Here is a 13,990-nt window from a genome sequence, read left to right as displayed (position 1 = left end):
AGCTCAGCTCTGGCTGTTGCAGCCATTTGGGGAGTGAACCAGTAGATGGAAGACTCTCTCTTTTCTCTCTCTCTTTCTCTGTAACTCTTTCAAATAAATAAAATCAACCTTTTTTTTTTTTTTTTTTTTTTTGACAGGCAGAGTGGACAGTGAGAGAGAGAGAGACAGACAAAGGTCTTCCTTTGCCGTTGGTTCACCCCCCAATGGCTGACGTGGCTGGTGCGCTTCAGCCTGCGCACCGCGCTGATCCGAAGCCAGGAGTCAGGTGCTTCTCCTGGTCTCCCATGGGGTGCAGGGCCCAAGCACCTGGGCCATCCTCCACTGCACTCCTGGGCCACAGCAGAGAGCTGGCCTGGAAGAGGGGCAACCGGGACAGAATCCGGCACCCCGACCAGGACTAGAACCTGGGGTGTTGGCCCCGCAGGCGGAGGATTAGCCTATGAGCCGCAGCGCCGGCCTAAAATCAATGTTAAAAATGTTTAAGAAACAAACATGTAGGGACTGGCATTGTGTTGAAGAGAGTTAAGCCTCCACTTGCATTGCCAACATCCCATATTGGAGCACTGCCTTGAGTCTCAGCTACTCCACTTTCAGTCAAGCTTCTTACTAATGTAACTGGGAAGGCAGCAGAGGAAGGCCCAAGTACTGGGGACATCAGGATCTAGTTCTTGATTTCTGGCTTCAGCCTGGCCCAGACCTGGATGTTGTGGCCATTTGGGGAATAGATCAGTGGGTAGAAGGCCTCTCTCTCCCTAACCCCTCACCCCCACATCTCCCCATATGTCTGTCACTCTGCCTTTCAAATAAATAAATCTTAAATATGTTGTGTGTGTGTTAAGTAAATAAATGTATGCACACAAGTTCACATGTTGAGACCTAATCACCAGTGTCAGGAGATAAGGCCTGTGGGAGATGATTATGGCATTAGTGCCTTTATAAGAGGCCTCAGCTGCCTTAGCCCTTGTCCCATGTGGGGACCCAGCAAGAAGGTGCCATCTGTGAACCAGGAAGTGGATCTTCATCAGGACTCTGAATTTGCCATTGCCTTATCTTGAATTTTCCATCCTCTACAACTGTCAGAAATTTCTGTTGCTTATAAACCACCCTTTTTTTTTTTTTTTTTTTTTTGACAGGCAGAGTGGACAGAGAGAGAGAGAGAGAGAAAGGTCTTCCTTTGCCGTTGGTTCACCCTCCAATGGCCGCTGCGGCCGGCGCACCACGCTGATCCGATGGCAGGAGCCAGGAGCCAGGTGCTTTTCCTGGTCTCCCATGGGGTGCAGGGCCCAAGCACCTGGGCCATCCTCCACTGCACTCCCTGGCCACAGCAGAGAGCTGGTTATTTTGGAATAGCAGCCCAAATGGACTATGATATGTGTGTATGTATGTATGTGGATACACACCCTGTAAAGCTTTGTTTTTCTATTGTTAGAGGACAGTGTTACAAGTTTTGTTTAAAACTCCTAGTTGGCTTTATTTTTTTAAAAAACACTTCTTTACTCCTGTCCCCTTCTTTCCCCGCCTCTTCCTCCCTTCCTTCAGCCGTTTGCTGGTTCAGTTAACTATTTGTGTCAGAATCAGTGCCTATCAGAGTCTGCTCTGCAGGGAGCTGTAGTCAGGAGCCAGAGCCTGGGATTGAACACAGGCCACAGGCATTCTGATGTGGGACGCATGCGTCTTAACTAGGATCTTGACCCCTAAGCTGAATACCCTATTGGCTTTTGTTTTTGACTATAGAATTGAGCAACACTTCATTCCCTCAAGTTCCATGAAGAAGGAGTTTGTTTTTATAGGCAGAAAGGGACCGAAGAAAGTAGAAGTGAAAACAAAAGATAGATTGGTTATTTCAGAGTTTCCCTTATAAGGACAGGGACAAGAGAGACAAAATAATAGAAAAATAACACTGGTTAGCATCAGGTTATTTTAGGTCACCCTCTTTTGATAAGGATTGAAGTAAAGGGAACTTTATTATCATGACAACTGAGTTTGAGAAATGTGGCTGTTTGAGAAATGTGGCTGTCTAATCCTGATTTCTTGAAAGATCGGATAAACAGCTTAATTTCACGCTGGAACTTTAGTGTGAATGACTCTATTTTGATTTTTAGCCTGATCTGTTAGGCCTGGTACAGGAACTTAGTCCAAAAATTGCCTCCTGTAATTTTTATTTAATACAATGGCTAATTACAAGAGGTAATCGGTCCAGTTTTTATCCCAAGGAGTTATCCCTTCTGGAGCATTTTACCCTTTCCAGTTTGATTAGTCATCTAGGGAATTCCCTTCCCTTTTCTTTGATGTTGGATCCTCTGTTGTCTGCCTCCTTTGTCTTCCTTTTTCTTGGTTTATTCCATTGTCTTAGAAGACAACATTGTATTGTCCCATAACTTCCTGACATTGTCTGATGTTGTCTGGTAGCTTCCTAAGAAAAGGTAGGGGAGAAGTTAAGATTTTGAGACCCACTTGTACACTTGATTCTCTTGGTTTCATCGAAGCTTCACTTTTGCCCTTAGCTTAACCCTGGAGTAGCCCTGCCCTTGGGCCATCTCATTGCCCACCTATCTTGTGCAGGGCTCTGTGGTTCCACCACTTCAGAGACTAACTGCAGGACACTTAATTTCTAGCCCGTGGTGGAGAAGGAATCATTGTGTAGCTGCAGGAGAAGATGGTGGGGGTCTGGACATCTGGAGTGTTCTATTCCAGCTGCTTCATGTACAGACCTCCAGTTAGTTTTGCTTTCAGTTTCACCCTGCTCTTAGCATTCTATGGTTGTTCTAATCCTTGAACCTTTCAGGGGTGTGCTAGAGGAATTAGCTTGTTTCTTACTGGAGCTTAATGAAGCAGAAAAATCTCACACTGAAGTTACCACACATTTATTTTGTGGCCTAAAGTCACAATTTTTCTTTATAGTCAAATATGTCATAGATTATTCTCTTGTTCTCTTTAGGCTATGGACATCTATTTTTAAAAATATTTATTTATTTTTGTCTGCTTGAAAGAGCCATAGAGAGAGAGAAAGAGCAAAAGAAAATTTTTTATCCACAGGTAAACTCTCCAAATGCCCACAACAGCTAGGGCTGGGCTGAGCGGAAGTCAGGGACCTGGAACTCCATCTGGGTCTGCACATAAGTGCCAGGGATTTGAACACCTGAGCCATCAGCTGCTGCCTCCCAGGCTGTGCATTGAGTGGAAGCTGGACTGAAAGCAAAGCAGCTGGGACTTGAAGCAGGTGCCTCTGATATGGGATGCAGGTGTTCCAAGTGGTGTCTTAACTGCTGTACCAAATTCTTACCTCCTTTAAAAATATTTTTTATTAATATGTCAAACATGTACATTTTTATGGGGTAGAGTTTGGTATTTCAACAATGTATATGGTATAAACTGATCAGGTAGTTGGCATCGCCATCTTTTTTTTTTTTTTTTTTTAAGACACTTGGGCCTACTAGCCCTTCTGTTCCTGCTCTTTATACTATACTTTATAGTGTTACCAGCCATTCTCTCAGTCCTTTAGGAAATTGGAGTGCAATGGTTAATATGGCAAGCATATATTTGATGAACATTAGAAATCTTGGAAAGCAAAGGTAAAAGTATTTTGTTCTGGGCCGGCGTCGCGGCTCAATAGGCTAATCCTCGGCCTAGCGGTGCCGGCACACCGGGTACTAGTCCTGGTCCAGGCGCCGGATTCTGTCCCGGTTGCCCCTCTTCCAGGACAGCCCTCTGCTGTGGCCCGGGAGTGCAGTGGAGGATGGCCCAAGTGCTTGGGCCCTGCACCCCATGGGAGACCAGGAGAAGCATCTGGCTCCTGCCATCGGATCAGCGTGATGCACCGGCCGCAGCGTGCCGGCCGCGGCGGCCATTGGAGGGTGAACCAACGGCAAAGGAAGACCTTTCTCTCTGTCTCTCTCTCACTGTCCACTCTGCCTGTCAAAAAGAAAAAAAAAAGTATTTTGTTCTCCAAAGTCATCTTATAAAAATCCAACCAGTGGTCACTTGGGCAGACAGTGAATTAGGAACCGTGGCCATATTCAGTGTAGTTTAAAGACAGTAAGTACTGTGGAGTACTCAGGCTCTGGGCTCTGGAGTTCGAGAGACTGTGTCCAGTTCCCAGCTGCCACCCCTAGCTGTGTATGTAAACAGGGGCAAGTTTCAGAATCCCTCTGAGCTTTGCTTTTCTGTTTTGTAAAATGGTGTTCAAACGTCATAGCATTTTTGTAAAGACTAAATAGAGCATAACACACTGTCCCATAGCAAGTATTCAGAAACTGTGTTGTTATTTTTATGTAGTTGTCAGTAATTAATAAATAATAACAGTAGTCATTTAGAAATCTTTGAGCTGCTTTTACATGTGTTGGATACCCCTTGGTGCTAACGGAATAGCAGTGGAGACCCTGACTTCAAGGAACTCACTGTTTATCAGGGAAGACAGCTGTGTTAAGTGGTGTAACAACCCAGCATGATTAGTAAGAATGCAGCATGTGCAAGCTCAGGTGTGCCACAGAGACAGCTGTTCCTTCATGAAGAGTTAAAGCCAGAAGGGTGAGTGTCGTCACGGGTTGGCTGGGAGAACTGACTGCTGATGAATTGGCGTAGCACTGGCAGACAAGGAAGGGAAGGACGTTGGTGACTGAGAACCAGAGGCATCAAGGCCAGAGACTTAGCAGTGGTGTGTTTTGGGAACTGTAAGCGAAGAATACAGTGCAGTGCTAAAACACGTAGTGATTCTTACCAGGAAGAACACAGCTTACCTCTTAGAAGTTTCAGTCCAGCTTTTGTGGGGTTTGCACTGCTAGTTGACACTTTCTGATTTCCTTCATCATCTTTCTGCTTCTCTGCTCTATTTCCTCTAGGTGTCATCTTGCTTCATCAGGGAAAATGAATGTATTTGCCATTCAGGGACTTATTCTGGGATACTATTAAAATTTGCTCTTTAACGTTAGGCAGTTGCTGTACTTACAAAGCACTAGTGTGGGTAGATAGGAGAGGCAAAAATGTTATTATGCACTGGTGGGCTTCTGTTGCTGAAAGAGCCAAGTTGCAGTAGATGAGAGTTGCCTCCACTCCCCTGTGTCGTAATGCTGCCGGAGGGCACGTCGTGCTGGTTAGGACTTCTATGTGGAGGTAGGGCGGATGGAAAAATGGAAGTGTCCAAGAGCAGCCTCGGGTTCCTTTTGATTGACTTTTGTATCCTCAGATTTTTAAATACTTGTGGGACATGAAGTGAAGGTGCCTAAGGGGTTAAAGGTATAATGAGGACAGATGAGGAAATGTTGGATTATGTCATGCTCACAGACCTTGATTTCAAAGCGTAGATACCTCCCTTTAGCATTGTTCTCTTTGTTGTTTTTTCCATACCATTAGTAACGGTTTTCTGAAGGCAGCTTTGGTGAGGTATAATTGATAATCAAATGTAGCTCTTTATGTGGACAGTTCAATGAGTTTCTTTTTTTAAAAAAACTGAGTTTTGTTGGTATAAACCTACAATCAGGTTCGCCTTTTTTTTTTTTTAAAGATTTATTTATTTTGAAAGGCAGAGTTTCAGGGAGGCAGAGTCAGAGGGAGAGAAACAAAGAGACAGGAGTCTTTCATCCGCTGGTTCACTCTCCTCCAGATGGCTGCAGTGGCCTGAGCTGCTCTGATCCAAAGCCAGGAGCTTCTTCCCAGTCTCCCACATGGGTGCAGGGGCCCAAGGACTTGGGCCATCTTCTACTGCTTTCCCAGGCCATAGCAGAGAGCTGTATCAGAAATGAAGCAGCCGGGACTTAAACCGGTGCCCATATGGGATGCCGGTGCTGCATGCGACAGTGCCACAGTGCCGGCCCTGAAATTTGTAGATTTTTAGCCCATTGTCACAGAGCAGACCATCAAATGTGGGCTTGGAACTGAGAGACGATAGGTAAATAACTGGAGCAGTGAATAGTATGCATATTTTACAAAGAGAAGCCTGAAGCTGAGCAAGGTTAAATTATTTTCCAAAGAGAACATTAGAGCTATTAAGTTGACAGATCTGGAATTTAAACCTAGGCCTGTTCTGTTTCTACTACATTTCACCTAATCTAAGACACTGTTGATTATCAGAAGCACCATTATCCCCGCCCCCCCCCCCCTTTTTTTTTTTGACAGGCAGAGTGGACAGTGAGAGAGAGAGACAGAGAGAAAGGTCTTCCTTTGCCATTGGTTCACCCTCCAATAGCTGCCGTGGCTGGCGCGCTGCGACCAGCACGCCTCGCTGATCCGATGGCAGGAGCCAGGTGCTTCTCCTGGTCTCCTGTGGGGTGCAAGGCCCAAGTACTTGGGCCATCCTCCACTGCACTCCCTGGCCACAGCAGAGGGCTGGTCTGGAAGAGGGGCAACCGGGACAGAATCCAGTGCCCCTACCGGGACTAGAACCCGGTAGAAGCACCATTATTTTGTGAACCACTGAGGGATAAAAAACTCTGCGGATTAAATAAGATATCAATTGTAAGGTATATACCAATTTCAGACATTTTTAAAAGTAATCCAATTGAAAGGGTATCTTAAAATTGAAATATGGTATATAATGCTGCCTTGTAAAAGGTTTGGTTTTAGAATTGTTGATCTTGAAATGCCAGTGGGATATCTAAGTAAAACATTTTTTTAATTTGTTTGACAGGTAGAGACAGTGAGAGAGAGAGACAGAGAGAAAGGTCTTCCTTCCGTTGGTTCACCCCGCAAATGGTCGCTACGGCTGGCACTGCGCCAATCTGAAACCAGGAGTCAGGTGCTTCTTCCAGGCCTCCCATGTGGATGCAGGGGCCCAAGCACTTGGGCCATCATCCACTGCTTTCCCAGGCCACAGCAGAGAGCTGGACTGGAAGAGGAGCAACCGGGACTAGAACCCGGCACCCATATGGGATGCCGGTGCCATAGGCGGAGGATTAACCAAGTGAGCCAAGGAGCCAGCCTTAAGTAAAACATTTAATAGGCAGTTAAAACATGGAGTGGCAGCTCATGGGAAGGTGGAGGCAGAGGTATAGAGCTGAGGGTCATCTGCATACCGGTTACGAGCCAGGAACAGTCTTGTTAATTGGTGTCTCGGAGCTGGCGCTGTGGCATAGCAGGTAAAGCCACCGCCTGCAGTGCCAGCATCCCATTTGGGCGTTGGTTCAAGTCCCAGCTGCTCTACTTCTGATCCAGCTCTCTACGATGGCCTGAGAAAGCAGTAGAAGATGGCCCAAGTCCTTGGGCTTCTGCACCTGCACGGGAGACGGGGCGGAAGCTCCCTGCTCCTGGCTTTGGATTGCCCTAGCTCCAGCCATTGTTGACTATTTGGGGAGTGAACCAGCAGATGCAAGACCTCTCTCTCTGTCTCTACTCCTCTCTGTAACTCTGCCTTTCAAATAAATAAATAAATATTTAAAAAAAGAAATTTGTAAACTTTATTGCCAGGACTCATTTGCTAACTCTAAATGTCTTCGTTTTAATGCTTTCCGAGTCTGTTATCTATGTCATCTCATTTCCTTCTATTCTTTGTGAATCTCTTTGCAGTGGCAACTATTGGAAAACATTGATACTGTTGTTAATTTGGAAACACTTATTTTTTTTTCTTGTATTGCCACATACAGAAATAATTTTTAAAAAAGAATTATTTATTTGAAAGTCGTAGTTACACAGAGGGAAAAGGAGAGGCAGAGAGAGAGAGAGAGGTCTTCCATCTGCTGGTTCACTCCCCAGTTGGCCACAACGACCGGAACTGCACTGATCTGAAGCCAGGAGCCACGAGCTTCTTCCGGTTCTCCCATGCAGGTGCAGGAGCCCAAAGACTTGGGCCGTCTTCAGAAGTGGAGTGGCCGGGACTAGAACCGGCACCCATATGGGATGCCGGCACTGCAGGTGGCGGCTTTACCTGCTACGCCATAGCGCTGGCCCCAGAAATCATTTTCTTTTCTCTTTTCTATTTATAGTGGAGTATGTATTCCTCTACCTTGCAGTCTCCACAAAGAGGCAGTTGGAAGTACAGCTGTGAGATGGTGAAAAGTGGGTTCCAGAGGACATAGATGCTGTGCAGAGTTCCTTCTGTAGTCTTTGAGAGTCTCCCTGTTTTTATAGGTCCAGCATGTCTGGCTTGCATCTAGTGAAGCAAGGTCGAGACCGAAAGAAAATCGACTCACAGCGGGATTTCACTGTGGCTTCTCCGGCAGAATTTGTTACTCGTTTTGGGGGAAATAAAGTCATTGAGAAGGTAAGTTGTAACTTGCTGAATTATTTTATCAGAGGTACATGAGATTTGATACCTAGATTTGTTGTCTAAATTTGTTCCAAACGGATGGGTTTTCAGAGACTTTACCTGTTTATTTGAAATTGTCCTTTCTGCTCCCTAAGACTCTGCTATGTAATTTCACTATTTTCTCTAGTAGTTACCGCTGATAATTCTGTGACAGCTAATTAAGGAGATGCACTAGTGCTCATGAAGTTCTTTTTGAAAGACTGTGGTTTTACAAGGGGGAACCACCCTGATCCAACAGGGTATGAGGGGTTGATTAGCTGGAGCCGTGTTGGTAAGGGCTGAACGCTGGAGTGTTGGAGCAGAGAGGAGCTTGGAAGCAGGCTTGAAGAGCTTGATGTGCTGCGCATACTGGCTTCCATCCGGTACTTGAGGAAGTTTAGAGGGACTATCCCACAGGAAGTGCTTAAAGATTTCAGACATTTTGAAATGTTACGAGTACCATGTCACTTTTTTCTTTCTAAAGATTGATTTATTTACTTGAAAGGCAGAGTTAACAGAGAGAAAATCTTCATCTGCTGGTTCACCAGTCCCCCCCACCCCCACCCCCACCCCCCACGGCCTCAGTGTCCCGGATCATTTCCTTGTGGCTTTTCTTTCCGAGGCAGTCTCTGTGATTCTGAGGAGAGAAGCGATGGATGCCAGCGTTTATACATGTTCAAGGCCCTGTGCCCCATTTTACTGCAGTGGAGACTGGCGCCTGATGCTGCGGTGGTTTATTTGATAATATATCGTCCCCTTGAAGTTTATTTCTTGCTGTTCCCTGGGAATAAGGATGGTAGAATATTTCACAAACCAAATATGAGTAATTGTGAAGTAAACTTCATCCGGCACCTACTGAAACATTTAAAAATATCACTTGTTCATGTGGGAAATTCCTGACAGCCTACAAGAAGAATTCCTGGTTGAAAATATAACTTTATCAGAGAAAAATTGATGAAAAAATTTCATCTCTTGTCCTCTGTCAATCTCTCTTGTTTCTATCTTTCTTTCCAATCCCCATTTCCTGTTCTCCCAGGTTCTTATTGCTAACAACGGCATTGCAGCAGTGAAATGCATGCGGTCCATCCGCCGGTGGTCTTATGAAATGTTTAGGAATGAGCGTGCGATCCGATTTGTTGTCATGGTCACACCTGAAGACCTGAAAGCCAATGCAGGTGAGTTGTTAGTGTCATGAAGGCACCCCCTCCAGCAGAAAGCCTCGACTAACACAGTCTTTAAGTAGGAGAACTAAAAAAAAAATTATTAATAATTTTTAAGATGTTTTTTCATTAATTTGAAAGGCAGAGTTACAGAGAGAAGGAAGGGGATGGGGAGAGGGAGCAAGTGAGCTTCTATCTGCTTGTTAACTCTCCAAAGGGCTGCAATGGTCAGGGCTGGACCAGGCCAAAGTCAGGAACCTGAGACTCCAGCTGTGTCCCCCGCATGAGTGGAAGGGGTCCAAGCACCTGAGCCATATTCCACTTCTTTCTCAGTTGCATTAACAGAGAGCTGGAGCAGAAGTGAAGCAGCAGGGACTTGAACTGGTACTCATGTAGGATGCAGGCAATCCCCTCTGTACCACAATGCTAACCTAGAAAATATTAATTTAGGAGGATTCCCAAACCTGGATTTCCAATGAAATCCTTTCAAAAGAATTTCTCTTTAAGAAGTGTCAACAGGGGTGAAGAAGGTTAAGCCACCACCTGCAGTGTTGGCATCCCATATGAGTGACAGTTTGAGTCCCAGCTGCTCCATTTTCAATCCAGCTCTCTGCTAATGTGCCTGGGAAAGCAGTAGAAGATGGCCCAAGTACATGGGCCTCTGCACCCAAGTGGGAGATCCAGAAAAAGCTCCTGAGTCCTGGCCTCGGACCAGTCCATCCCTGGCCATTGTGGCCATTTGAGGAGTGAACCAGCAGATGGAATCTCTCTCTGTCTCTCTCTCTCTCTCTCTCTCTCTCTCTCTCTGTTTCTCTCTGTTTCTCTCTGTCACTGCCTTTCAAATAAATAACTTAAAAAGTGTCAATAATAGGCAGATAAAAGTGATTGTGTTGTAGTTAACCACAATATAGACATTGTGTTGTAAGGTTATCTATGTAGAAATTTAACAGAGATGTTGGTTTTCAGGTGTGTTGCTTTTTCAGTGTTTTTTGCAATGCCACATACTTCAAAATGTGTAAGTGAAAAGGTTTGGAAGGACAGGCTGCTTCCCTTTTGTGTGATATTGAATTACAGAGAAAGTTAGAGTTGAGATTCTTTTTCCCCCTCCTCCTGAGGGAGAGATGTCATGGGACCCAAATGGGTTTCCTAGTGCAAGCTTTTTTGTATTGTTCTCTCTGCTCAGATGGTCCTCTGTCTGAGTTGTAGATAAGGACTTTTGGTGTAGCTGAGAGGTGTGGCTAGTTTTTCTTTTCCAAACTTGTTACCATCAAGGTAATAATCTCTTAAAGTAGAGTGCCCATAGATAACATGCTATCATTTTAAACCCAGTTAGGTCTGTATGTGATCTCTTTATTGAAGGAGTCATAATGGGACTGTTCTGAAGGAATAAAGGTTATTATGCTGTCTTATCTAGAAACAGAGACAGCGTCAACTTATTGGAAAGTAGATGTTATTATGTGAAATCATTTGGATGTACCCTCTAGTATCTCAGCCACAGTTTCTGCACCTGTGAAAGGAAGATCAGAGTATCTGTTTCAATGGAGACTGGTAAAGATGCAATCATGTGTCATAAATTATAAACTATCTCACATAGTTTCTTTCCCCTGGTTCATTTCTAACTGGAACTCCTATTAATATATCCATTTATTCACTCCATGAACATACTCACAAATGAGTAAGGTAGGATGTTATTCTAGGAAGCAGTTTCAACACAACAAGAGAAGTACTATGTTAGAAACATGTGCAGGACACTGAGAGAGCACAGAGGTGAGACATCTCATTTTTGGCGGCAGGGTTGAGACAAAGCTTTCTGAAAGAGATCACACCTAGCCAAGAATGAGCAAGAGGTAGTGAAGCAATCAGGAGAGAGTGATGGTTACATCAGGCAAAAAGAACAGCACATGCAAATGATGAGGGTGTGACATAAGTGGTTTTTTGGAAATTGCAAGCGGGTTGTTAAGTACAAGTTATGATCTGATTTGCCAAGGAGGCCTTTGTTTCTCATTCTCAAAACATAGATCTATCTTTTTATCAGGTGTGTGTGTCTGAATGTCTGTGACATTAAAGGATTTGCATTTTAAGTGAGTTTTTATTCTTATTTGAAAGGCAGAGAGAGAAAGAGATATAGGGATAGGTGCTCGCACCCATACACAACACACACACACACACACACACACACACACGAGGAATGGGGGAGGTGTTTTGTATTTACTGGTTCACTCCTCGGATGCCTACAACTAGGGTCTGGGCCATGCTGAAGCCAGGAACCAGGATCTCTGTCCAAGTCTCCCACATATGTAGCAGAGACCCGAGTACTTGAGCAGTCACCCGCTGCTTCCCAGAGGGCATATTAGCAGGAAGCTGGAATTGGGAGTAGACCAGTACTCAAACCTAGGCACTCCAGTATGGATGTTGGTATCTCAAGAAGCACCTTTTTTTGTTTGTTTGTTCTGTTTTTTTTTGTTTTAAGATTTATTTATTTGAAAGGCAGAGTTACAGAGAGGCTGAGGCAAAGAAAGAGAGAGCGGGATCTTTGATCCACTGGTTCATTCTCCAAATGGCCATAATGGTTGGAGCTGAGCTGATCTGAAGCCCGGAGCCAGGAGTTTCTTCCAGATCCCCCATGTGGGTGCAAGGGCCCAAGCACTTGGGCCATCTTCTTCTGCTCTCCCAGGAGATAGCAGAGAGCTGGATCAGAAGTGAAGCAGCCAGGACTTGAACCGGTGCCCATGTCGGATGCTGGCACTGCAGGCAGTAGCTTTACCCACTATGCCACAGCGCCGGCCCTACAAGCAGTGTCTTTAACAACTGCTCTGAATTCATGCCCCTGATATTTGTTTTTATGTATTTTAAAGATTTATTTATTTGTAAGCCAGAGAGAGAGAGAGAGAGAGAGATCTTGTATTCTCTGATTCACCCCCAAATGGTTTCAGTAGCAAGGGCTGGGCCAGGCTGAAGACAGAAGTCAAGACTCCATCTGGGTCTGCTACATGAGTGTTAAGGACTCAAGTACTTGGGCTATCTTCTGCTACCTTCCCATAGCATTAGCAGGAAACTCGATCAGAAGTAGAGTACCTCGTGCTTGAATCAGCACTCAGATATAGGTTGCTGGTATTTCAAGCAGCAGGGTAATCTACTGTACCACAACACTAGCCCCTGGTTTTTGTTTTTAAAACTATGCAAAAGGGGCTGACATTATGGCATAGTGGATAAAGCTGCTACCTGGGATGCTAGTTTTGTCCAATCTGTTCCATTTCTGATCCATCTCCTTGCTAATGGAGTGGGAAAAGCATGAAAGTTGTCCCAGATGCTTGGGCCCCTGAGCCTATGTGAAAGATCCAAATGAAGCTCCTTGCTCCTGGCTTTGGCCTGGCCTAGCCCTGACTGTTGCAGCTACTTGGGGGTAAACCAGTGGATGGAAAATCTCTATCCCTGTGTCTCTCCATCTCTCTCTCCAATTCTGACTTTCAAATAAGTAAATAAATCTTTAAAAAAGGAAAAAATAAACTATGCAAAAGTAGAATATAATGAGCCCCTTCCTTTATCTACCTATCACCCAGTATTAACAGTTATCAATTCATTGCTAATTTGTTTTCATCTAACTCTCATTCCCTCCATGCTATGGTTATTTTCAGGTAAATCCTAGATATAATATTACTCCATCTATAGATATTTCAGAATATAGAGTCTTTTAAAAATGGATCATTCTGTTTTCATCTTAAAATATCCATTTGAAGAAGAAAGTAATAGAATATATATATAGTGTGTATATATATAAACATATATATGATAAAGCTGAGGACAGAGAATAAATGGATAGAAATTGAAGGTAAAAATGACACAGCTTGGGGCTGGTGCTGCAGCATAGCAGATAAAGCTACTGCCTGCAGTGCCAGCATCCCATATGGATGCCGGTTCAAGTCCTGGCTGCTCCACTTACAATCCAGCTTCTTGCTAGTGCACCTGGGAAAGCAGTGGAAGATGGCCCAAGTGCTTGGGCCCCTGCACACACATGTGGGAGACCAAGAAGAAGTTCCGGCTTTGGATCGGTACATCCCCAGGCGTTATGGCCATTTGGAGAGTGAACACTGGATGATGGAAGACCTTTCTATCTCTCCCCCTCTTTCTGTAACTCTGTGTTTCAAATAAATAAATTCTTTTAAAAAGTGACACAGTTTGTGATCAAGGGAAGACTTGTTTTTGACTATTAGAATTCTTAGCACAGGCAGATGGTACTATCACCAACTAAGATAATAAGGGAAGAAGAACAAGGCTTTTTTTTTTTTTTTTTGTGAGGAGACTGATTTATTTTGGAGTACCTGGGAAGTATGCAAATCCTATAAATTCTACAAAAGGTTGAATATGTATGTATGTTCTTTGTATTTATCAGCTTTTTGTTACTATGATGAAATACCTTAGGCAAGTTACGTCATCAAGAAAAGAAGCTTATGTTGGTTTTTTGTTCTGGAGGTACGAGGTCAAGGGGCACCAGGTGATGGTCTTGGTGCTGGAGAGTTTCAAGGTGGCCAAGGCTTCACATCATAGCAAAAGACAGGAAGTGTGTGTGTACCTGTGTGTCTGATTTATCACTTCCTTCTTATAAAGCCACACAGAT

General features: G+C 44.4%; 1 protein-coding gene across 12 annotated transcripts in view; it reads left to right on the top strand.

Moving 5' to 3' along the window:
* The window catches only part of ACACA (acetyl-CoA carboxylase alpha), a 318,142-nt gene that overhangs the window by 96,916 nt on the left and 207,236 nt on the right, over window positions 1-13,990 (top strand). For all 12 annotated transcript variants that reach the window (XM_008271164.5, XM_008271159.5, XM_089317362.1 and 9 more), the window contains 2 exons: window positions 8,059-8,191; window positions 9,252-9,390. In XM_008271164.5, the coding sequence (XP_008269386.3) occupies window positions 8,059-8,191; window positions 9,252-9,390 (272 nt within the window). The remainder of the gene's footprint in view (window positions 1-8,058; window positions 8,192-9,251; window positions 9,391-13,990) is intronic.

Source organism: Oryctolagus cuniculus, chromosome 17 (genome assembly GCF_051225735.1).
Source record: "Oryctolagus cuniculus isolate XC-2025 breed Fujian yellow rabbit chromosome 17, ASM5122573v1, whole genome shotgun sequence".
In the NCBI taxonomy this organism is placed as follows: Eukaryota; Metazoa; Chordata; class Mammalia; order Lagomorpha; family Leporidae; genus Oryctolagus; species Oryctolagus cuniculus.
Note: the sequence above shows the minus strand (reverse complement) of the source record. Positions and strands in the feature narration are given on the sequence as shown.